At 44.2% G+C, this 26,347-nt stretch overlaps 2 protein-coding genes across 3 annotated transcripts; one reads left to right on the top strand and one right to left on the bottom strand.

Annotated features, from left to right (window-relative positions):
* The first annotated feature begins 572 nt into the window (after positions 1-572).
* LOC111077561 (ets DNA-binding protein pokkuri) lies at positions 573-25,413 on the top strand. 2 transcript variants are annotated; one of them, XM_022371898.2, is made up of 4 exons: positions 573-1,361; positions 21,328-22,582; positions 22,647-23,478; positions 23,549-25,413. In XM_022371898.2, exons 2-4 carry the CDS (start codon positions 21,418-21,420, stop codon positions 23,805-23,807), a joined length of 2,256 nt encoding a protein of 751 aa, XP_022227590.2. In that variant the 5' UTR covers positions 573-1,361; positions 21,328-21,417; the 3' UTR covers positions 23,808-25,413. The 2 variants fall into 2 exon arrangements, with proteins under 2 accessions (XP_022227590.2, XP_041449831.1); XM_041593897.1 differs by lacking the exon at positions 573-1,361 and adding an exon at positions 20,869-21,114.
* On the bottom strand, positions 25,238-26,259 carry LOC111077578. Its single transcript, XM_022371923.2, has one exon. It carries the CDS (start codon positions 26,043-26,045, stop codon positions 25,503-25,505), a length of 543 nt encoding a protein of 180 aa, XP_022227615.2. The 5' UTR covers positions 26,046-26,259; the 3' UTR covers positions 25,238-25,502.
* Between the last annotated feature and the right edge of the window lie 88 nt (positions 26,260-26,347).

The following is a 26,347-nucleotide window of genomic DNA, read 5'->3' as shown; positions in this document are numbered from 1 at the left end:
AATCGAAACCATGATTTAGTTGTGAAGTAAATTAATAGGAATTTTAAGCAAACCCACTCTCTGGTCTTACTAGTTTTCACTAGCGTTCCATTTGCATATATCATAACTACATATTTATTTAATTTTCCTCACACAGATGCACATTTCAAAGAACGAGTTATTCCACACCCATCCATTCAAATATACCTTGCTCTGGCTCTCTTCCGTCTGTTCTCTCTGTGTCTCTGCGCATGCACTCTCACGTTGTTCGGCTTCCCGTTTTCGCTTTGTTTATTTCTTGCGCTGCTTCACGTCAAAACGTAAGAAACTGTCGTGGCGAACGGACGTGTGTGGTTTCTTGTTCGTTGTTCGTGCAGCGCTTGGGAGGAAATAGTACACACAAGCAGAAAACAGAGCAAGACATTTTGTTGTTCACAAAGAATTTGTGCAAAGATAAATACAAAAAAATATACGATTTAAATTGATTAATGCACAATTAATAGAATTTAAATGACGGCATAACGGTTCCACTTACGTGCGTGCGTGTGTGTTTGTGTACGCGAAACGGAAATAAAGAAATAAACAAGAAACAACCGACCGACACCAAGAAGTGTATGTGAAAAGGAAGACACAAAAATTCACTGTTCTATTCCGCGCGGCGCCCGCTCTTTTCCTTGCTCTTCCTCCGCAAAAAGAGTAGGAAATGCTAACACAAACAAAATACAAGTGCAAGTGCATCGCGTGAGAGATCTGTGTGTGAGTGTGTGCGTGTGTTTGTGTCTGTGTGTGTGTGTGCGAAAGCGAGTGCAAGGAACACAGACGGAAGTACCTTTGACTTGTTCTTCTGCTCCTCCTACACACGCTCTCTTTTGTTTGCTCTGCTTTGGCGCTGACATTCGCAAAGACAACAACAATAACGGCTTTCGAGTAACGGTCAAATGCAAGCAGTGTGAGACAGGATTAGCCCCAAAAACACAGCACCACCCACCAGACAGCACCCCACTCTACGACAATGGCCCCATGGCGCAGCAGATAGCAACAGCAGCGATAGAAACAGCGCTGCAGCACAACCAGGAAATCATCAATGTATCAGTAGCAGCAGCAGAGAACTGCAGCTAGAAAGCAACAGCAAGCAAGCGAGCAAGCAGTGCATTAGCAAAGTGCATGCATTACCTTACGTCGCACACCGATACGTAGCCATTAAGCGCGACACGTAGTGCAGCAGTTGTAGGCAAACCACAAAGCAACAAGAACACAACGCCTGTCGATTGTGTCAGCCATTCTGGGATCTGGACATATCCGCTTCCGCATTGCTCAAGAATCGAAGCCCAGAGCCCCCCGCAAAAAACGCCCGCGCCAGAACGTCACAGTGGAGCAAACAGGTAAGCAATCGCAACCACAGTGTTAACACAAATTGAGAGATTATCATCTCTCGCTGAAAAAACATGATATAGTACTACGTCACAGTGGTCATGAAATATCAGTACACGACGATTGTCTCAGAACAACTGATAAATGCGCCCCCCACCACACACACACACACACCTTAATCTTTATGGTTTATCTCTCTGCTAAATATGATTTTGTTCCCTCTGTCTCTGGTCCGCCAAGACGAACGAGTCTTACAATGTTTAAGTTTCTTGGGTTCAACCATTCGTGGGATCTACACACGTGTAAAAAGATAAAATAGCCTCAGATATAATTAGGGTAAAATTAGATAGGGTAACAGACCCAGTAACAACGGGTTTATCTAGGGTTGTTGGTTGATTTATTAACTTGGATTTAGTGGGGATTTGATTGTGGCATCTTCATAAGACTGTTGTAAATTTGTAAAGAAGATAAATACTCTCTTAAACCAGGGATTCGTCATGATATTTCTCGGGAATAAATTCCTCACTCTATTGATCATCGTTCACACACATATGTAGAACTATTTCACTAATTTCACTTTATTATTCCAGTGCTAAAAGTCATTCGCATTTTATTGTTTCGATGGGTAAAAAAGGTTAAGAGGTCTATGAATATTGCTATGGTGGAAATGGGAAATATAACAGAGGTTAGAGGTTGTAAGAATCTATAGGAAAGGAATCTTATAGGCAGCATTTTTGAAGAAATGATTTAATGCTTTTAGAATATTCTTTCGATTACTTAAAGAAGTTCCTTGTGTAATTTCGAAGAGTTAAAACGTTAGAACTGTTTTTTATCATGGAGTAAAGTTTACGCTCTACTGCTCTTGCAGACCCAGAAAGCTCCCACCTTCTATATTACATTAAACATCATTTGAGGGTTCCTTCTAACAGAACATTGCAATTCGAGATATTGCTGTTTTATCGAGTGTGCACGAGTTCTGCCTGTTGCATCATGCTGGTTGGTTGGTTGGTTGGTTGGTTGGAAACCGTAATTATCCAGTGTCCAGTGCATGTCTTGGACTGTATCGACTGGGCTGCTTGGTATGCCATAGAGTGGGGTTTACGGTTGGTATATGGTATGGCATGGAACGGTTCACTTAAGTTCGGTTCGGTTCACGGGTCTCTTGTTGCATGCACTTTTCTATGGAAGTGAAACAAAAGCGGAGTGGAGCGGAGCGTTGAGCTCCAATTAGGGTGCCGCGCGACTCTCTGTGGCTCACGTCAGCGAAATCTTATCGCTGGGGCGCTATGGCAAAAAGAAGAAGAACAAAAATGTAAAAAATACATAACTGCGGGGCAACGAAGATTAAATGCTCTTCACCTTTGTAGGATCAGAAGAGGCTCCAGATCTCATAGAAAAATATTTTCCATAGAATATAGTGATTTTAATATCTTCAATTCTAATCGGAAACATCTAAAAAATCATACAGATATCTTATGACGTTCGGAACTGCTTCCTTCTTTGCGTCTCACTAAACCTCCCTCCAGAATCATAGCACCCCATCCTCCATCCTAGGGTATAGAAAAAAAGAAACGTAAAAAATGCCAGCAGAATTCTGTTTATTTATTTGCCTGCGCCGCCGACGACGACGCCAACGTCGAACAAATCAGCCAAACAGTTCCTGCTTCTGCTTCTGCCGCAGCCCCAGCTACATTCTCCCTGTCCCCCTCACTTAATGTGGTAGTGTGTGTGTTTGTGTGAGGGGGGTGTAAACTACCGCACACCTGATCGTGTGATGAGATGAGAGCACAAATCTCGCCCATACACGTGTGCAAATGTGTGAGTATTGTGCTTTATTGAGATTTGAATTGCTTCTCTCCCTCTCTCTCTCTTTTGCACTCGCTTCAATTAACGGAAAACGTAACAACAACTTGTAGAAGCTGCGTTTTAAGCTCAATTTTGTTGCTTTTACAATTTTATTTTCCTTTCCTGGTTTTCGGTTCTCTCCCGTCTCTGCTCTGCTCTGCTGTTAGGTGGCCTGGTGACCAGAGTTGGCAGCAAAAAAAGCAGCAAAGCATCAGCGCGACGGCAGCGCAGCGTAAATACAATAAATTAAATTCACTTCCGCATTGCTCCCCTCCCCAACGAAAAAGCAAAAAAAAAAAAAGACAACGTAATGGGTGAGTGTGTGAGGCGAAAAGACAAACGACGTAAGAGCATGGTAAGTGCGCGGAAGCAAGAGAGCGGGTCAAAAGCGGTAAAAGAGGGGGCAGCGACGCGATCGCTTGGGAATTGTTGGTACTGGCAGCTCAGCTAGAAAGAGGAAGAAAAGAAGTGCGCAGAGGGGAGTGAGGTGGGTGAGGCAAAAGCAAACAGGTATAAAAACTGTTGATCGCAGCCAAGCGAAAGACAGAGAGAGGAAGAGGGAGAGAGAGAGCGCGCGCCAAGAAAACATCGACCTATTCCCTCACACTCGCACACACACACATGCAAACCACTCCCGAGAGTCGTGTGAAACTGGCTGACTCACTCACACACACGTGCGATCGCAGCCAGCGGCGACGTCAACGTCGACGCCGAATCACTGCCAAGAAAAGGAAAAAAAAATATAAGCAGCGGCGGCAAAATAATGAAAGAAAGAGGAAGAAAACGCCAAGCAGCAAAAAGCAACAAAAAACGCCTTTAAGCGGCAGAGATATTAACACAAAATGCCGAACCAGCAAAGCACTGCATGTGTGTGTGTGTGTGTGGGCAAGAGTGTGACGCTACGCTGCTCTCTGGCTGGTGCTTCGCTCTCTTTTTCTCAAGAGTGTTATAAAAACAAGTAGGAACAGTGCGAGACATAACGCAGTTAAATATATACATATGATGGCGGGGGGGAGGGAGGTTCAACTATGGAATAAATGATGTAAAAGTTAAGAATAAAATCTTACACAGCTTGGTTGATATTCTTGAGTTGGAATAACATGTGTTCTCCATATTAACGCACAGTGGCGGGAAAAAGTACTACACATTGCAGGTTGCAAGTAGTAGTACCCCCGCTTGGGTCAATTATGGCCCATCTAAGGGTTAAACCAAGGGCCCAAACGCATTTGTTGTGGCTTTTCTTGTTGTTGGAGCCGCCCCGTTTCTTTCTATTTGTGCTTCCTTTTCTATTCGCTGACGCCTCTCTTTTGATGCACAATGCAAGAGAGAGAGTCTCGAGACATTTGCTGTTGATGACTCTTTTGTTGTTTTTATTTCCACATTGCATGCGGAAGCGGCTGTACAGTGCAGTGTATATGTAAATGCAAAAGTACATATGTATATGTGTGTAAAAAACATATTTATATATTGTATTTCTTGTTGTTATCGCAGCAGCAGATGTTGCTATTGTTGTTGCTGCTGCTTCTGATGCGCTTGCATGCACTGCTTGTGCCATATTGATGTTTTGCAATATGAACGCATACACTTGCACAAATAAATATACGCACAGCACACATTGACACCAATATAAGTATACGCACACACTTTACCGCACACTTTCACTCTAATAAGTATATGCACACACTCACTCCAATAAGCATATGCACACACTCACTGAAATAAGTAAACCCCCAGCCCTATATAGAAATGTAGATGATATGGAACGCACATTCATTGCAAACCACTTGTGTGCGGCATTTCCCATTGTAACCCATTTTTATAGTACAGCAAAAATCACACTAACCTGGTTTATGCCACCAAATGCTTGAGACGGCGAGACTTTGGCAGTGTGGCAGTGCAGCCTCCATTATGTCGTATCAAATTCGTTGAAGAAAGTACATACATATGTACATCTGTATGTGGCAAGAAAACGGGGTGGCCTATCTTTCATCTTTGTATGAACGTCAAACGATCGTGCGAATTTTCCATTAAAAGCGGTAAACCCATCACCAAAAGCTCGCTCTGTGTCACTCCATCTCTCTCTCTCTCTCTCTCTTTCTGTCTGTCTCTATCCGCCGCCACACAGCTAGTGGCATGGCAACCACCTGGCTGCTGAGGTCTGTCGATTGCTCACACAATACAATACACTGGTCGTGCGGTTTTGGGGATCAAGGATGTTTGGGCACTTGCTCAGAGGCAATTCCCGACCATTGCAATTCAATGAGATCATAGAATGATATAAACTCGATTCCTGGGGCTTACTTCATGCGATGATTTCATCCAGGAAATCCATTCAATTGCAATTCTTTATCAATTTCCTTGATACAAAATGATTCAACTTCCTTCTTATATTCTCATGATTATTCTTGTGGCATGTGTTATATAAAGTAATTACTTTCTATAGGTCTACCATATATACATAAAACATATAAGATCTGTTGTCATTTGTCTAAGATCCCACCCAGAGCAATCTTTTCTCACGATCATCATTTCCCTATATTTCCCAATCTATTCCCGCGCATACAAATTCCACTGTAAAAAGACTGCACTGCACTGCACTGCTTGCTTGAGTCTCTGCAAAAAGTCAACTCCAGTGACTTGTTGTTGCTTATCGCTAGTTGTTGCTCTTACCTATGCCTGCGTCTGTCTCCCTCTCTCTCTCTCTCTCTGTCACTCTGTTTCTGTGTCTGGCTTTGGGGTAACCTGTTGTGTGAATTATGTTACGAACGTAACGTGTTTCAAAATATAGGAAGTCTTGCTTGAGCTATAACGCAGCACCGCCGACGCCGTCACTGGCGATATCAACAGCGAGGTGCTTTGCTCCCATCTCTGCTTTGCGCTCCTCTCCACTGCCTAGGCCAAACTTTGATCCTAATGCTGCTGCTGCTGCTGCTGCTGTTCACACTGTACGTTTTCCAGCGATGGTTTTTTTCTTTTTGGTAACAAATGAAATATTTATCCAAAGATTTTTAATCTTATTTAATCTGTTTTATTCATGGCAATGTTTCCATCGATGCATCTCTAAGAGTAAAAATATTTCTCGCAGCACTGGTGCATCGGTAAAAACCGATCGTGTATGAGCGCAGCAGCAAGCGCAGCTTTGCCTCTGCTTTCAAATCCTAAGCCAGCGTTTGGGTGCACTGCTTTTACAACTGTTTGTTTGCAAGAGCTTTAACGGTGTCTTGATATGTAGTTGTTGTTGCTATTATCTAACTGCAAAGAAAGAGAAAGAGTGGGGAAGAGGGAGATAGAGTGTCGAAAGAGAGTGGGAGAGACGGCGAAAGAAAGAAGCAAAAAGGCAACAAACAACGAAACAAAAAAATATGCACCGCATTTTGCAGGTTTGTGGCACATTTTATAGTTGCTGTTGTTGTTGGTGCTTGTGGCACACATACGGGTTATGGGTGAAGAGGGGAAGGCAAAAGGCGATAGCATAGTTTCAGAGGGTGGCTTAACGTGGGGGGGGGGCAAAAGTACATCAAGCAAGAAGTGGAGTAATGTTGTGGAAAGTCGAATCGCTTTGGTCTCAGTGGCTTGCTTGCTGCTGCTGCTGCTTCTGCTGTTGCCTCTGCTGCTGTCGATGCAACACAATTAGGTAATTTTCTTTCTTCTTATTGAACTTCCAGGAGGCGTGGAGAGCAAGAGGGGTAGAGTAGAGTAGAGTAGAGAGACAGAGAAAGAGAGTAGGGTATTGCGTGGTTAGACGTAACACTTTTTGGGTGCACCACAGAGCAGCTCCCCATTCCGTGGATAATGATGGCGTAACGCCAAAAAAGGAAGTATCTGTAACGCGATAAAAGAGAGCTGAAGTTAGAGAGCAAAGAGGAGAAAACAAATTTTTGTTAGCCCGAACCACACCCACATACCCGCCCACGCGGCATGGGTAACAAGGGACGCTTCCAGTGGGACAGGAGAGGGCCTTAGGACCACCGTTACCATTGATTACAGATCCATTATATTGTTGTAACTGCAACTGTAACTGTATCTATGGGAAAACTGATAAAAGAAGCAAAGAACTATCCATACTACCTGAATGGAAACCCCAGGAATCGATAGGAACCCTCGAATGAATCGATCTACCTGTTGACCAACAATGAATGATGAATGCAAAAGCGGAACAGGTCTTTGCCACTTTCTATGGATGTATAGATGGGTGGGTGGTCCCTGCACAACACTAATTGTCACTCTTGAGAGTGGACCGGGACCACCGCTGTGGTTGCAACCCCTGATTCGATACGACTTGACCCCGACCCGGGAGTAGAGCCCAGGACCGACCTCTTAACAATGAAGTTTTTGGCATTTGGCACTTCAACGGAAATTGCATTCAAAACGCGCGGAAGAAGGAAGAGGGAAGAGGATGGGCCCAGCCAGCAGAGAGGAGAGGCCACTCGAATGGAGAACAATGCAGTGGCAGTAGTTGTCCTTGTTCCTGTTCCTTTTTCGCTAAGTCCTCTCGTTTTTTTCTACTTGAAAACTCTGCGGGATGTTAAGTGTATACATATGCATCTAGTACCTAAATGTGTATGTATTTATGTATGACATTGCAGTGTAAATTATATAATTTTGTGGGTATGTAACTGGAATACTTCAGAAGAATGGAAAAGCTATAGCTGGAAGTATATCTGTAAACACTACAGAAGAAAAACTCAATGTTTAGAGCACTTTACAAAAATCTTCAAAAATCAAATCCAAACCAAACGAAACGAAACGCACAAATTGCTCACAAATCTCATTAAACCCCAAAAAATACCGTTTTTCGTACGATCAACCTTTGATCGTGTAGCCGAAATACGCTTTATCTATTTTGAATAGATTTCAAGTGTTCATAACTTCTCAACTTCTCTATAATTTAAACAAAAATAAAAATACAATTGAAAATAGAATCTTGATTGACGCACACGATAGATACGCTGCGGATTCCCATCGTTTGCCATAAATAATAGCCTATCTTTTGTGCGAGTTTTTGCATATTATATCGTTAGTATTCTGACTTGTGAGCGTGTTCCAAATGAGAATAATAATAGTGCTTGCAAGGCAAGGGGTAGGGGTACTGCAAAAAGCCCATTAGATGTACAACTTCCGACAATAAGGAAACACCCAATAAAATATTTTTAAAATAGTTGAAGTTTTAAGATATCAAAGGAATCTATTTATGTAAATTTAGATAGTTATTAGATCGACGTTTATGGAAATTCTATTTGATTATTTCCATTAACTCTACAAATTTAGTTTCCCAGAATTCCTAGAATTTTATTCCACTTTGTTTGGGTACTATAGAACGAAATATTATATATTATATTTATTTATTTATTATTCTATTATATATTATAATTAATAATAATAATTAATATAATTAATAATTAATTTGATTATAATTATAAATATATAAATTTATGTAAATATAAATTATAAATTATAATTTAATATCTTTGATTTTGTCGTACTTGAAGATCTCTTAAAGTTGTAGATTATATCCCTTCGTTGAATAGAAACTCTACACTAATATTTTTTACTCGTAATGCTCGCTCACTTTCCATTTCATTTCGTTTATACTAGACATATGTATATGTACATGAATTTTTGTGCGTGTAGGTTTGAAATCGCATTTTGGCAAATCTTTAATAAATCAATTTGATTTCAGTGTCGATAGGGCGATTGATAAGGTGGCCGAAATAAACAAAATTCCAACTACATAGGTGGGAATCAAGTATAGGTGTATCTGAGTGTGAGTGTGTGGGGTGCTTCTGTATCTGTATCTGTGTGTAATCAGTGGCTGATAAGCGACACGGAACGAAAGTCATGTGGGTGTGTGGGGAAGTGCTAGAAGGGGAAAGGGAAACGAAAGCAAAGGAAGCTATAGGGAGAGGGTAGGTGCTGAAAGGTGCTTACGATACGACGCAACGAGTGAGTGCGGCCGGTAGGGGGGGCGGGTATGGCCGATAGGGAACCGGAAATGACGCCAGTCGACAAAATTTACGCTTTCGTTTTGGAGTAGTACTCGTACCAGATGGGGGTTTTATTTGGGGTGGGGTTCTTAAAGGGGGTTCTGCCTTTCGTGCGTCGAGTGCCGCATTGTTTCTTCCTCTTTTTCCCAGTTTTTTTTTTTTTTTTTCTGTGCAGGGAGTGGGGGTCGGGGGTCTTAATTGATAGAATAATCAGTAAATTATTATACATATATATTTTTGTTGTATTTATTATCATTTATATACCTTCTCTTCTTGAAGAAGCAGCAGAATATAAACGTAAAAAATAGAAAAGTGGCATTTATGGCATTTCATTTTTGTTCGTTGTTTTTTTTTCTTAATCATATCGGCTAGTGGCCATTCCACAAGTGTTATTATAATGATTGCAGTTGTTCCTATCGGTTGTACCCACGGAATTGGAATATTGGGCTGTTCAGTTATTTACACCTTGATACGAACGGACCCGAGGATCGAGGTGTTTTTTTTTGCCCGATTACTTTATGACCCGGTACTCACGGGCTGTGCGCTCCTTTTTTTCTGATGGTCAAACACTTTGGGAACTAAGGCTATGCTTAGGAAGTGTGTTAAATGGATGGGATTATCGCTATCAAATGTTTATTTGGCACTCAAGTTCGGTGCAACAAAAAAAACAATACAACAGCGACTATTATTATATATTATTTTTGCGTTCTCATGTCCTAGAATTTCTACATCAGGCTTAGTAGCGCTAATTATAACATTATCATTATGCACACGAAATGCATGTTTTTTTTTTTTGCCATTCACGAGCATTCTCTTTTGCACTTTTCGCTTGTGCGACGTTTGTATTTTAAAATTATCCTTTTGCAATTTTTTTCATATTTCATGGAAAGAAATCTCGGCCGAAAAGACTTGTTCATGGAAATAAACTTCCCTTTAGGTTAATTTCCAACGAAATTCAGTTTACATCAAAGTTCTATGCACTCGAAACTCTTGGGGAAGTCAATGGATGGATGAATGTCTCCTCTGCTCTCAGTCTCTGTATGTAGCTTCCACCTAACACGAAAATTGTTTCATTACAAGTTGGGAGAAGATGCTGAGAAATATTTTCAAGAGAATGCCGCCTTCGCCCTGTTGTCTGAATGGACGCAAGTGTCAAATGTGGCAACAACAACAACAAGAAGACACAACGCCTGAGGGCAGAGAGGAACACACAGCAGCAGCAGCAGCACCAGCAGAAGATTATATTATAATTTCCAAGTAAAGCAACAAAACAACAACAAGCAGACACAAATTAAAACAAACAACAAAATTGACACGAACATCACGTAGCAAAATGATGTTGAAGGAGAGCAGAGCAGAGAAACATATTCTGAGATTTACACAAGATGAAGATGGGGAAGACAGGCAACCGGCAACCGTCAACCGTCAACCGTCACCCACTTGTGTCCAAGAGTTGGGTTTCGTTTCCTTTTCGCCAAATTCATAATTAGCAAAAGACTCGACTCAAATGAGTTGTTTAATGCCAGAGGCAATGCAGCAAGGCAGTAGCAAAAAACCTCAAGAGCAAGAAGGATATGATACCAACCAACCAACCAAAGAGGTTGACTGACAACATGTCATCCATCGTTTGTCTGTCTATCACAATTGTTAGTTCTGGTTGGATTGTTCTTCGCTGCGTGTGTCTCTCCCACTTGTCTTTTTATCTCATTAGGTCGCTTTGCCACGTTTTAGTGGCTACTTAAGTGCAACTTTTTGCGGCATTCAGCTACACAGCTACACAATTGTTTATTGTTTGTAGGAGCCTGCTGCTGCTGCTGCTGCTGCTACATGGCATTGTCCGTGCTTATCATGAAGCTTTTGCCTACCCCTACTCCCTCTCCCACTCGCTCTTAGGAACTTGTAATAATTATCATCATTATTTGTTGGATTGTTGAGGCGACTTGTGGCTACAATTATATACAATATACTCGTATGTGCACAAGTATTCCCGCAGTCAAATCTCTCTGGAGAAGCCTATTCAAAATGCGCCCGCTATCAGGTCCGCCTACTCGCTCGCTCTCTCTCACTCTCTATCAAAGTACTCTTGTTTGTGAAATTCCGCCTGGAAACAGAGAACTCAAGAGGCGGCGTCGGCGTCAGCGTCAGCGGCTGAAAATGCATCCGCAACTCATGAAATTGATTGATTCACTTTATACTAGAGACATTTATTTCCCTAATGATAATCGTTAGATCTATCTCGGTGTCGGAATAGTTAGGAACTGGTTTCAAAACATTTCCCTAATCTGAATCGTCAGATCTTGTCAGAGTTCAAACAGATAGAAAAGTGCTTTAGGAAGAGATTGTTGTGAATTCCGTTTGAGTCAGGGCTTTTTCTACGAATGATGACGAGTGAAGAGAACTTTCTTTTTAAATGGATTTCCTAATAGTCATAAGATTAAGCCTTTATTTCCCTATACCCTGCGTATAACGCACCATGCGGCAGTGCACCTCTGCTGTAGGTGTATGGGAATATGCATGAAATATGTTTTAAAGGAAGACGAGCAATGGAAAGACTTCCTGCTTCTATATGATGAACAAGGGGCACAGAACTTCCTGTGATCGATCGTTCAACCAAACTCAAAGTCAGATCTCAAGCAGAAGAGACGAAAAAAAAAGCCGAACCAACCAACCAAGCGATCGTTTCGTTTCACTTCTGTGTTCTGTTCGCTGTTCTGTACGTTGTATCTGGTCGAGAGCATCTAAACCGGTAGTTAGTATTTGCACTAGTAATCAAGCATCGTACAGACAGGCAGACGGACAGACAGACAGACAGCCCACATAGCTAACATCTAGGCATGCATGGAGCCAAGCCAATCCGACCGATCCGCAAAGAACTTCCAGCGATCGCGCGCTTCGCATCTTAATTACAGAGAGCCAGCCCAAGCAGCAAAAAACTAGTGAAACAAAGCCCCAACAGACCAGACCAGACCATACCAGACCCGAGACTGAACAAAAACAAAACCTGAATTGTAAAAACGTTCTAAACGAACGAATCCAAGCTTGAACTGAACTCAAACGAACCGCGAACCGAACAGAAAATCGGAGGAACGACGTCCGTCGTCCGTCGTCGTCGTCCGTCGTCTCGTGGAAAAGACACTTAATAAATGCGGAAGCGGATGTTCAGAGACGGAGAGAGACCAGAGACGATGACGCTTGTCTATAATCACAAATCAAGTTCCCAACAGGGAAAAGCTGCAAAAAGAAAAAAAGGGGAAAAAAAAGAGTACAGAATATCTTTTGTGAAAAGAGGAATCGTGAAAGGAGGCAGCGTAAGGTGTAAACACCACGCACAAAAAGATCTACAAAGAATCTTCAGTGGTGTGCAGATGTGTTATACACGGACATAAATATTTTATAACATGTTCAGGAAATTGGCTCATATCTTTTCGAGTGTATTGTCGAACCACGAAATTATTGATTAAACGAAGAGCATTACAAACATTGTAAAAAAGCGGAACCGGATTACAGATAAGTTGTTTAGGGGCAAAGCCAGAGTGAGGCAAGGGTAAAGCAAGGGCAATTGGGGTTTCAAGATATGACAAGTAACTTCATAAAATAAATGTACAAGAAAGTTGTATACTTACAGAGAGGAAACCTCTGATAAACAGCCAAACAAATAGAAAATCTACAAAGAATTGGTACAAATTAAGCATTGATCCTCATGGAATAAAGAAAGAATTCAAGTGCTTTCTAATAGGTGTAGGATTCCTATTCCACTGTTCCAGTTCCGCATTCCAAGGCTGTTGACTTGCTGTACAAGTTATCCATAAGTGAAAGGACACTATCTTTTCGTATGCCATTTAACTCCGTCTCCAAGACCAACTGGAAGCTCAACTCTTCATCCGTTGACGGAGCTGGAAGTCAAGAATGAAGAGAGATTGCTGTCTTCATTTTTTTTTTTTTAATTTTTTGTTCCTTGCAGTATCTATTGGTGTTATCTTATCGGTATACATATTTGTTGTCAACTTACTGAAAAACCTCAAGCAAATCGTAAACATTTCATAATACACTTAAACATTATTATGGTCGGTCGGCATGGGGTGGAAGTGGTGCTGGTCTGGGGCTGGGGCTGGTGCTGGGGTTCCAACGGAACATGTTGTATCTTTTACGAGTATATGCTCTGGGGCTCTGGGCTCTTGTCTATATCTATCTGTCGTCTCTTTATCACAAAAAGCAAAACGCAGCCCGCGACACCAAAGACAACAAGTAATCCTAGTTCACAGATATCTCTGTACATCACATGTGTGTGGCGCTGCCACCAAAAAGGCCTCCAAACGGCACACAGGTGTTGTGTGGCAGAAGAGCCACCACTGGAGAACTGGTACTCTGTGGATTCTTATCGCGGATTCAGTTGGCTTGATGGACAAGGTTCCTCCTACTTCTACTTCAAGAGGTGGGCACCAATCGAGGAGTGGGAGAGGAGTGGACTGTCCACTGTTGGGGTAACTGTTCTGTTCAAATGCGGAAGTGCTAGCTGTGTAAATTGTTTACAGGAAAGCGGAATTATCTTTGATCATTGCTTTAGATCAGCGGTGGGCAAATTTGGAACAACAACAAGTGAGAATCCTTCTCAGCGATGTGCCAATGTATATTTTTGTTGCATTCCCGTGCATTCTCTTTAGGACTTTTCGCTTGTGCATCTCGGGTCGAGCATTAATCTTTGGAATTCTTAGTGGGAAGTGGATTTTTCAGGGGGTTTCCATTTCCAAGGGGGTTCCTATAAGAAGTACGTTTGCTTTAATCATTTTTCAAAGCTTTCCCTTTCCACCAACTGTAATACTTTCACATATTAAATGAATTTGTGTGACTATTGATTTGCTTTTAGTTTCCATCATGCTCCATACACCCTCTCCTCTTTGGGGCCTACTAGCGAACCTCCTGCCTTCTCCCCCGCTTGGTGGCAAGCTAACCCACTGCCGCCTGGGCATCCATCCACTCATTTGTGGTCTTCAAACACGGAAGCATCTCATGTCAACCAATTGAACCCGCACTGACCCCGACCCCAAGAGAGACAGAGAGTGAGACATGTGTGACTGTATGTGTGTGTGTGTGCGTGTCCACCCTCTACCCTTCTACATCCCAAGCCCCCCACATGCCTCCTCTTTCTACGTATCAAGAGGCAAAACATTAAATTCTTGCTGCAGGCAGCAGTCCAGTCCAGTACCAATCATCATGTTGATGATGATGATGCCTTATTAAGTTAGGAGATGCGGCAGAGGGGGTCTTTGTGATGTGGCAGCGACTATCGCAGAGGAGTGGCTGCCACAGCTGCCACAGAGATGGGTTGCAAGTGCGAGAAAATCGCAAAGAGTTGAAACAAAATGTAAAAAAAAGAAAAAAAACAGCAGTTGCGACTAATTGAATGTAATGGGCACAAATGATGCGGTTGATGCGGTCTAGGTCTACGTTCAACAATTCCCCACATGCCACATGCTCGATGCTCCATGCCCCATGCCCCAATGCTTCTTCGGAGGAGGAATGAAATGATTTTGAACTCTTGTCTGGCGTTTGATGAACTCATCCATCGTATGGAAATGAAGTATCTGCTTGGAAGAGATCTCTCGGTTCTGGTTCGGGTCTGGGTCTGGGTTCGCTCTCTCCTCACATTTCTAGGTAGTAGCTCCTTTCCGATGATAATGATTCCCATCATAATGCTACCGATAATGATCATAATGATGATGCTGTGCTTTTTTTTGTCTTTATTATTATTGTTCTTTGAGAGAGACCCCCTCCATTATGATGGTGGAATCTACTACCCATGATGATCCGAAAAAAGAACCGAAGCAGTATGTTATCTTTTGTTGTCTTCTCTTCTCTCTACTCCGTTTTTTTTTTTCTATTCAAAAACAACAGAACAGAAGACTCTCTTTCGTGTTTGCATATTAAAATACCAAAAGGTTATCGAACGTTTGATATCATTAAGTTTTTTTTGTTGCTATTGTTCGCCCCTCTTTTCCGATATGTGTGCGAAGCATACACAACATACGATATAATAAAGATGGAACAATGAGGCAGCAAAAACACAAAATACTTTCGAGTTAAAGCCAAAAGTTTTGAGATACATTAGAACCAAAAACAAGTCACGTAACGCCTACAGGCGTCCAAAAAAAATGTGTTATTTCTTCTCTCTCTCTCCCTTGGCACATCAAAACAAAATAACTTGAAAGATCTTCGAGGTGAAAAAAGAGGTGGAGATCTTGTCGCCTGATCAAATGGGAAGAGAAAACTAAATTAATAACAGACTAGAAATACTAAAGGAAGAAGAAGCAAGAAAAGAGGCAACATGTAAGCCCTCTGGGTGCGCTTTCTTTTGGATACACCTCCACTTAATCTACGATCTGTTGCGATTGGTGCGACTGTTGTATTATTTTTTAAATATTTTTCAATGGTAACCATCTCTAGTCCAGGGTACCTTCAGCTTCGACTCTGCCCTTTCTTTCCTTTGCTTTAGTTTCTTCTTTTTTACAGCTACCGCAAAAGGCCTCCCTCTCCCACCACCTGATGATCACAGCTTCAGGTCGGCTGATCCCCCTTCCCCCCTCCCGTCTACCAAGTGCGTAACGATGATTGATTTGCTTGGGCTTGAGCTTTGCGCTTTCATTGTTGTTATTGTTTGAGGGCTTCAAGACAAAAAAAAAACTGAAGAAACAAAAGAAAATTGCCCACGGCGCTTGAGGAGTAGGGGGGAGAGCTGGCTTTAAGCTTAAGGTCTCTGTCTCTGAGCGGGGGCATAAACTGACGAGCTAGACATAAAACTGAACCGCAGACATTTGGTTTTTGGTTTTTTTTTTGTTTTGTGCTTCTTTTTTTATCTGCTTTTGCTTCTTTCATTGTTTGTGCTTCTTTTTTATATCTGTATAAATTCTATTTTGTGTACCCTTATCAGAAGGGGATACAATAAGGATTTTACAGGGAAATAAAGACCTTAAAATAAACCGCACAAGCTTAAATAGATCTATAGATCTACATCTAAATCCCAAATTTGATAAAAATCGAAGAACTCCTCCAAATATGGTAACTGTCATAGGAAGAGTATCAAAAGCTTCGTCTCCCTTCCGAAGCTAGTCTTTCCTTTTGCTGCTGTTGTTGTCGCCGATCGCGCGAAGAAGAACCCGGAATTGGCGTCGTTTTTGTAGTTGTTACCTGTGTGTGTGTGTGTGTATTTGTGAGGTGGGTACCAATACGAATGCCAATACAAATAGCAAACACGATACGCTCACGCGCTTGTTATGCACGCTCAGCGCAGCAGCAGCGTCTATTTGAGAGGGGGAGAAGAGAGAGAGAGCAGCGCTAGTGTGCAAAGGTGTAGAGGGGGAGCGAGAAAGAGCAGTTACCAGAGAGGTGTATCCGGAGGTAAGGGTAAATCATGTGTGATCAAGATCGAGAGGGGGGTCGCCTCTATAAGCGGGGGCTTGCTTGCTGCTGGCTGTTGTTGTTTCTCTTAAATAAACGAGACGCTCGAAGACGCGAGTGTGCCTGTGTGTGTGTGTGAGAGAAGTTATAAAAGCAAAGCAGGTCGTTGACTCGACTATTTTGGATTTCGGATTTTTGAATACATCGTATATCGTTTTTTTTATGCTTATTAATTGAGTATTTGATATGTATGTATTGTATGGCATGGGGAAGAAGGTGATCGATCTAAAAAAAAAAACAGCTGGCATACACGTGCAAAAAAAAAAAACTAGCAATACAGTGAAAGCCCTCTAGGGAGGATAGCCCATAGAGACTCACTCAGTCTGTTCCTGAAGCACATTTTTGCGTCTGATTTCTTCAACTCTGAAAGCCATCAATGTCCCCGCTCCTAAATAAGCTTTCATTATAGAGTTTACTCTAGGGCGATTTTACTGTACCATATCGAATTTGAACCCTGAGCAAACTCATTGAATTACAAGCAACATTTTTGTGGTATAGTAGGGTCAAACCCCTCGCCTTTTAATAAGGGTTGATTTAGGGCAAATAAAAAAAAAAAAAAACAAAAAGGAAGAATGGGAAAAAGACAGAGAAACAAACAAAAAGAAAAGGAAAACGAAGCTGCAATATCAGAGGGCATACACAGCAAAGCACTTGAGCCTCAAATCCAAGGAAAGACCTCATAAAAGAGATCAAATGTCAACGACAGTGAGGAGACGACACCGCACCACTATCCATGCCATGCCACACCACACAGCATGCCTCGTCATTCCATTCCATTCCTTCCCTTCCCTGATATTCACATATCTGATAGTTGTTTTTCGGTTCGGGATTCCAAGAAGTCCTACAAGATGTAAAGTGCATCATATGCCCGTAGACAGAATAAGATGGCAAAGGGGATGGGATGGGACGCATTTCCTCATTCTCTTCCTTCTCTACCTGACACGAGAGTGGGAGAGAAAGAGAGTGAGAGAGCAGATAGCATCCATCAGCATCTTAGTTGTAGCCATCTCCCTCTGGCACCTTACCGCGATCGACTGCTGTTGAGCCGTTAATCTTAATGCGCCATGGCGGCTGTCGCTTCTGTCTCTCTTCTCTCCCTCTCTCTCTCTCTGTGTGTTTGTTTGCTATCAGATTTTTCTCCTTTGCTCATCATTCTTACTGCGCAGCACTTGATGCACCGTCACCAGAGTGCAGTGCCATCGTCAGAGGGGGGTCCCAAAGAAGGATGCGCCTGCGGAAATTACTCATTAACTCCCGGGGCCCTGTCCCTGTACTGTCACTCTCTCTCTCTCTCACTCTTCCTTGCACATTTAGTGAATCATTCCAGGCCGTCGCTGTTGGAACTGGAATTCCAGCTGGGTCTAGGAGTGGATGATCAAGTGTCATCTTGAGGGAAGAGAGGCACAGATAAGGCATCCGATTCTTTTTCCTCCAGCTTATCTGATTTCTTCATCATTTTAGTATTGCTTTTCATTTAATCCTTCCCTCTCCCTGTAGTGCTGCTGCTGCTGACTTTTTTTTCTACGACTTCCTTATCCACTGGGGGCATCTCTATCTTTCTCTCTCAATCGGGTCGTGTCCCATTTTCTCTTTGTGGATTTCCGATCCCACGGCCAACATCATCAACTTGTCACCCACACGCCCCCTCACATTGCGATGCTGCTTCGCTCGCTCGCTCTCTCTTCTCGTTCTGTCCAAAAGCGGAAATATTGCAAATAAAAGAGAGAGTGCGGGGAGCAGAAGACGTTCCTTAACCCATTTGTGTGCAGTGATGTAGTTTTTCACCTTTCTTGGTTTTATGCCTCCCTGTCTGCTTCTCTGCTCCTGCTCCTGCTCCTGCTCCCCCCACTCCTTTTCCTGCCTCTCATCTGCTTTTTCACCTCCCTCTCCTGCCGTTCATCTACCCCCTTGCTGGTATTTATTCTCTCCCTCTCCACTCGACTCGTTTTTTTTGTCTTTTTCTAAACTGATCGTTTTATAATTTTCGTTTGTAATTTCCGTTGAAACCGGTTCGACATCGTCCGCATACCTTTCGAACTACCTGTGTGCCCGAGAGTCGTTTTTACGTTACGGAGAGGTGTGCTGGTGCGGTGCAGTGGGGTGGGGGTGAATGCTGCTGCTGCTGCGCTTCCAATTTCTTCTTTCATGCCGCGCCTCCTTCGCTGCTGCTGCTGCTGAGATTTAGAAATATTCTTTATACTCTCTTATTGCGTGTTGCTATACCCTTTGCAGCAAAGGTATGATGATTTTACGAGTAGTTTGGAAACGAAGATTATAAATCACTAAAGCAAAGATCGGTACACTCGACATAGGAACAAAGTCTCTCAATTGGATCTACTTTTGAGCCAAATCGGAATACCATATCTTAATTTATGTAATTAGCAAGGGCATCAAAGCTTTCGCATCTGAAGCTAGTGTTCCTTGCTTGTCTTTCGGCTTCTGCTTTAGCCTGTTCCTCTGTCTGCCTCGGCTGCTGCTGCTGCCCCTTCTCTGCCTTTTTATGCCCGTTGCCCCTGCCTCTGCCTCTGGCCTCTGATGATGAGCATTCATTTGTCATTTTACTACGTGCCACCGACTCCAACTCTGGTCCGAATGTTTATTTGTTGTTCCCCGAAACATGTGTGTGCTGCCACTAGAGGAATATATGATTTGAGTTTTATTTTAGTGAAAATTCTGCCATGTGTTATGGTTAGGTTCGCTGTGTGTTTTGTGGCAACCAAAATAACACGTAGGATCGTGTACATATATGTATATCTCCCCCATCTCCCACCATATGTGCGCGAGTGCTAGTGTATGTGTGTGGAGCACAATCAGCAGCGGGGCATCTCCTTCGCTCTCTCTCTTCGAAAACAAATAGATCGGATCCGACCCCCTCTAAGAGACATGTATGTACATGCATAATAAAATATTCAAGATGATCATGATCATTGGGGAACATCATCATTGCATAGTCGATCCCCCCCCTCCAACACTCATTCTTTTCAGCCACTTGCCTTGCCTGCTGCCTGCCTGCCTGCCAGCCCATTCTAGCGCTGCTCTCTTCTCACTTATTGAAAGCGCTTCCCGGAGAATGAGGAAGTTTCTTGTGTGCGAGCAGAGCAGAAGCAGAGCAGAGACGTCAGCAGAGATGTGAGATAAATTTTAACATGCCAGCAGCAGCATATGGATGTGTGTCTGCCCGTGTGTGTGTGTGTGTGTGTGAGTGCACAGGCACTTTGTCTGGGAATAAACAGGGTGCCTGAACAAGTTGCTCCTCCTTGGCCTGTTGCTGTTACTAGTACTGCTTCTTCTTCTACATTTACTCATGGCTTGCTGCTCTCTTTACCCACTGGCGGATTTATTAGTTGCCCCCCATCCATCGTCGCCAGCACCGTCTTTCTCCAACGTGGTTGCTGCTACGCTGTTGCCTTTGGAAACGGGTTTTGTTGTGTGGAATGTGCACTTCCGTTTGCTGCCTGCTGCTGCTGCTGCTGCAAGATATGGCCCGAGAGTGGGCAATGGGCACGGCTTTCAAGTTTTCGAGAGACGTTCGTTCGTTTATTCCACGATCCCTAGCTCCCTCCCGCCAACTACCCTGCACCGCACTTGTGCCCATCAATACATTCGTTTATGTTGAAATCTTTACAGCAAAAATGATCACCGCCAAAGATACACACACACACGAACATGTATGTACATGCACATCTCCCTGTATTTGTTTGTGTGTACACATCCGGAATATGACTGTGGGGCGGGACGCCCATGCACACACAAACACATGCACATCCAGAGATCACACATTTTTTATGGAAATTACCATATTGAGAAATTTACAATTAAAATGTTAAATGAGTCTGACTAGGCGACTACCGAAGGCGCTACGTTTGCACTGCTCACTTTCCTATGCGCATTTGATAGGGACGCTGATCTAATCTAACGAAACATTCCACTCATTCTGTAGCTGTAGCGCATTCTTGTGTTCCGTTATGCCGAACCATTTTTTTGTTGTTCTCCCGAAGATCTTCCTCTTTGCTCCACACAGCAGACAACGTCCGTCGCTGCGGGGGTGTGTGTGCCGAAGAAGATGCGATCGAGAGAGAGAGAGAGAGGGAGAGAGCTAAGAAGAGAGCAAGCATCAGCAGCAGCACAGCCTCAGCTTCGCTGCCTTCTTCTGCTTCTGCCTTGCTGCGTCTCTTCCAGTGAGTCACACTATCTTTTTGGCTCTCCTCCGATATTGAGGTCCGGTCCGGTCTGCCAGTTTGTTCGGATGCGCTTGCCTGCTATACAAATATTTGTTGTATTTCTTGGATAGTAGCGTCTGCGTCCGCGTTCGCGTCCGCATCGTTGGAGATATTTGTATATTATTTGTTTATTTCAACCAAACCCCCATCCATTGGATACTTTGCGCGGCGGCGGCGACGATTATGAAGAAATTTGATTTTGTTGGAATGCGAATGTCGGCGGCGGCTGTCTGACTCTCTCGCTCTCTTCGAATTGGATCGCGGTATGTGTGGTGTTGTTGTTGTTGTGTCTGGAAAGAGAACACATGCCGATGCTCTCCGATTCCTAGTGTTGCTCTTCTTTGGAATTTTGTGCTAACGGAAGTGTGTACATCCTCTGCACTTTGAACCGTTAGAATAGACATATAATAGACATACATATAAGAGTTTCCGACTTTAAACTAACTTGTGAAATTTCCCTTTTGTGTCATTTGCAGATCACAAATCAAATCCCCCCACCACGGATACCCATCTAGTGGCTGCCACTAGTCGCGCGTGCAGGATTCATTTATTTTAAAGGTGGCTGCATGTCCAAAATGAAAATGCTCCCAGTACAGTTATCATTGAATTCGCTCAATCCCGGCATCTGGAGCGATGTGCTGTGGCGCTGCCCACCGGCACCGTCCAGCCAGCTGGCGGAGCTGAAAACCCAGTTACCCCCATCGTTACCCTCCGATCCGCGTCTGTGGAGTCGCGAGGATGTGCTCGTCTTCCTGCGCTTCTGCGTGCGCGAATTTGATCTACCGAAGCTCGACTTTGATCTCTTCCAGATGAACGGCAAGGCGCTGTGTCTGCTGACGCGTGCCGATTTTGGACACAGATGCCCCGGCGCCGGGGACGTGCTGCACAATGTGCTGCAGATGCTCATCATTGAGTCGCACATGATGCAGTGGCATTTGCCCAATAGCCCGGTGACGCCAACCAGCCGGTACCCACTGTCGCCGCAAAGCCACCCGCCGACAATGACATGGCCGCCATTGAATGCCCCGCCCGAGAGCAATAATCCCTTCCACAATACGGCGCACCACCTGGCGGCGCATCATTTTATGGCGCCCAATTCGGTGACGCTCAGTCCCCCGCCGTCGGTTGATTCGCAGGCCAGCAGTCCGCCTCAGGCACCGTACCAGAACCAGAACGGAGGCGCTCCAGGCTCGGTACACACCACCAACGGAGGATCCAACAGTGTGGCAACTTCAAACAGCGGACCATCGGCGCCGCCCTCCTCCAGCTCTGGCAGCAGCACGAACAGCAATGGCTCGGCCATGCCCATGAAGGGGATCAGCAGTGCCAGCAGCAATCACAGCGACTCCGAGGAGGAGTACTCCGCGTCAGAGCCAAAGATGGCAACCGGCGGAATGCCACCAGCGCCGCTCTCCTACAGCACGGCCAGCCCACCGGGCACGCCCATACTGAAGGATATTAAACCCAATTGGACGCAGCAGCTGACGAATAGCTTTGTCAATTCGTGGTCCCAACAGCAACAACAACAACAACAGCAGCAGATGCAGGCGGTGCAACAACAGCAACAACAACAACAACAGCAGCAGCAGCAGCCACAGAAGCTGACGCTGGATAACACAGCTGGACCAGTGGTGACACCCGCTGGGGGCTCCATTTCGGCCCCGACCACGCCCAGTTATATGTACAAAGCCAAAAGGGAATTCTTTCCAGAGAACTCCGAGCCCAATACAAGTAAGTGCAGCATTTAAAAAGCTATCCAAAATCTATTGCTAACACATTTTGCTCTCCCTTCTAGATGGTCGCCTTTTGTGGGACTTTCTGCAGCAGCTGCTGAACGATCGCAACCAGAAGTACAGCGATCTGATTGCCTGGAAGTGCCGCGATACGGGCGTCTTTAAGATTGTGGATCCCGCCGGGCTGGCCAAGCTGTGGGGCATCCAGAAGAACCATTTGTCCATGAACTACGACAAGATGTCGCGTGCCCTGCGGTACTATTATCGCGTTAATATCCTGCGCAAAGTGCAGGGCGAACGGCATTGCTATCAGTTCCTGAGGAATCCCACGGAGCTGAAGAACATTAAGAATATATCGCTGTTGCGGCAGTCCACACCTGCAGCGAGTGCTGGCAATGGCGGAGCCCAGGGGATGACGCAAGGCAATGGCCAACCAGCGCCCAGCAGCCCAGCAGCGGTCCAGAACTGGAGCCAACAACAGCAGCAGCAGCAACAACAGCAGCAACAGCAACAACAGCAGCAACAGCAATCCCCCCAGCGTCCTGCCTCCCGTAATGGTCCCATGAGTCTGCCCGCTGTGGCAGCAGTGGCTGCAGCAGCAGCTGCCGCTTATGGTCCGCCACCCACATCGCCGCTCTTCATGCACGCCATCAACGGAGCCTTCCACTATCTGTCCGCGACGGCGGCCGCTGCCGGAGCGCCACCCAATTCCCCAGCGCTGCAAACGCCCGGAGCCGTAGGGCCGGACAAATTTCAATTCCATCCACTGAAGCTGGAGAATGGTGGTGGGAGCTCGGGATCGGACAGCGCCGGCGAGGACCTGAAGCCCACGGATCTGAGTGTCAGCGGCAAGAGTGCCGCCGCCGCAGCTGCCAGCAACGAGGACTGCTATCCGTAAGTGGCCTCCCCGCCTACGCGCTTCTGTTGCCTCCTAATACCAAGCATCATCATCTCCATCCTGCAGGCTCATACGCAATGCCGATGGATTGACGACCATTAAGCTGATACGCTACAACGATCATCAGTCGGCGCCCTCGCCCGCAGAACAGTCGCCCAAGCCGGAGGAGCAGCAGCAACAGTTGTCCGCTGGCTCCAATTCGCCAAAGCCCATGGAGGCGAGCGATCAGCAGGCCCAGCCTGTGCCCATGGACAGCAGTGATTGCAATGGCAGTGTTGAGGTGTCGGAGGAGGCGTTAGCTGCGTTCCGGCATATGCGGCAGTAGAAGCACCCCCTTCCACCCCACAAAAATTACCTGAGCTAAAAATGGGACCAGCACACACACACACACCCCCTATGCCCGCCCCCTAGCTGGATGTGGTTGCCTTTTGTACATAGAAAAAACATTTGCATCAATATATATATATATATTTTATACATCAAATTATTTATTAAGCTAAGCTAACGTGAGAGAGAGAGAGAGGAGATACCGAGCGAGCATGTAATTTCGATTTTGTTGTAAGTAGATTTCTTGAAAAAAAAAAAATACGGCGCAGCGCAGCCTTTGATTATGTGCCAATTTTTACATTAAAACAGAATTAAATTATAAGTTTTCACACCTCCCTCCCCCCACACATCAACAACAATCATACGAGTAGCGAGTAACGAAGTAGATTCTAGCGAGCGCCCCCCCTTAGCGAGTAAGTGTTGCCACCTTTGAGCTTTACAAATGTTGCCTCAACAAAATGGTTTCAAATTTATGAAAACGAAAAACAAAACAAACAAAAAACATAAAAAAACAATTGTTAAAAATACGATGCGAAATATGAAAGAAAGAAAAGAAAATTGTTAATTGATATACAACAAAATAATCAGCGAGAAGAGAAGATAGAGAGAGATTGATTTCTTGTGATAACAGATTCATTGGCTGGAGAAGAGGTGAGCGAGTGCACAGAGGAGGAGTAACGACGGCCACAGAAAAGCAAAACAGTTATGGGAAGCCATGGAGTGTGGAAACTGAAACAGTATCCTCCATACTGTTGCTCTCTGGCGGCCTACTGCTGCTGCCTGCCTGCTGCCTCTCACGACAGCCGCAACCAGAGAGCTTTCAAAATTCAATTTCAATTGGAGAAACCCCCTTAGCCCTTAGATACAAGAACATGAAGAAAATAAAACATTGGCTTCCATTTTTATAGCAATGATTATGAGCATTATAATATATATACACATTTAGTTTTCAATTAAAAACAATATGCATAGGATTATTATTATTATTATTATATATTTGTATGTTAGTTTTCTAAGCGGCTGCGCCCCCACCCCACCCCCAAGGAAGATCTGTGGAACCGCAGCAAAAAAAGCAAAAAGTGTTCATTTAAGCATTAACAATTTTAGTTTGTAAAACAATTGCACCACGCCCCTCCCACCCCACCACCAACCGCCCATACAACCCATAAACACACAATAGAAATTTTGTACATTTTTGAAGCACACTTTATTAATTATATTAAAAAGAAAGCAAAAAAACATAAATGGAATGAAATGGAAATGGAATGGAGATCCACACGCACGCTCATCCAACTTAGCTTTTAGTGCCTGTAATTATTATTAATTATTGCATAGATCTTATAGTAAATACATCTAATTTTTCGTACATACACATACATATACATATATATTTTGTATCTGTTTTTTTCGCTTACGCATTAAGTTTAAACACACCGCCAATAGCTAATAATTAGCACTCTAGTGTCGCCACAATACCTGTTCTTCCATTTGCAAACAACAAACAAAACAAAAAGAAACCTTTACCGATTATATCTTTCGATCAATACATATGCATACATAGTTTATGTGTATAGAAAAAAATATTAAAGAAAAACGGAAACAAATTTATATGCAATAAATAAATGAAAAAAAATGATACACACTGGATACATCCTATGGATCCATCTATGCATTTCCTTTCACTTCTTCACACTTAGATGAGTTCCTGATTGTCCAGAAACTCTCGTATCATATTGCGGCAGGACTTGAGCAGCACCTTGTTGCAGTCGTTGTCATTGCGGCGTGGCACAGGCGTCAAACGCGACTTGGCCTTCACAATCGATGAGGATCCTCCTCCTTTGGTGGCGGATTTGGCTGGCGTTAGGGAGCGTCTCAGCAGATGCGTGGGTATGGAACGCTTCTTCAGCGGCTGAGCAGAGTCCGGAGTGCGCACTGCCTGATCCTTGGGCGTGCGTTTGTCGGCGAGACGATGCGGCGGTGTGGGTGAACGTGTCATCGCAGTGGAGTGCACTGGCATCGCCTGTCTGTCATACTGATAGCGTAGCATGAGCAGTGCGGCGGCAGCCTCCATTTCCAAGGCACCATACGACATGGTTCCGAAATCCTCGGAGCTGGCGGCGGCGACTGATGATTCCCTGGCTGGCGAGGGAGTCTGGCTGCTGGTCTTCCGTTTGTTCATCACGCGGTTGTACTTCATGGTTGAATTGTTGGCAAGGAACTGATGGTCCATTGGCATTTATCGCAAGGTTTTATAGGACAAAAAGGAGTTACCTGATGGATACAAAATCTACCTACCAATTGGGTAAATCCGCGAGACCGCTGCTTATTAGGGATCCCTCGGGATATTCTACCTACACGTTTGCTTAATCCCCGCTAGAGATATCCCTAATAAGTTGAGGGCCGCGCGGCTTTAGGTACAAATCCTCTGCCGTTCTGGAACAGCTGCCCGCCCAAGTTCCTATTACCCAAAACAGGTACAGGTATATAACATTTTAAAGGATAATTTATTATGGAAAAACACACACGAAAATTCAACAC

The sequence above is a fragment of the Drosophila obscura genome, unplaced genomic scaffold, assembly GCF_018151105.1.
Source record: "Drosophila obscura isolate BZ-5 IFL unplaced genomic scaffold, ASM1815110v1 contig_200, whole genome shotgun sequence".
In the NCBI taxonomy this organism is placed as follows: Eukaryota; Metazoa; Arthropoda; class Insecta; order Diptera; family Drosophilidae; genus Drosophila; species Drosophila obscura.
The sequence above is the reverse complement of the archived record's forward strand: the minus strand, read 5'-3'. Positions and strand labels throughout refer to the sequence as shown.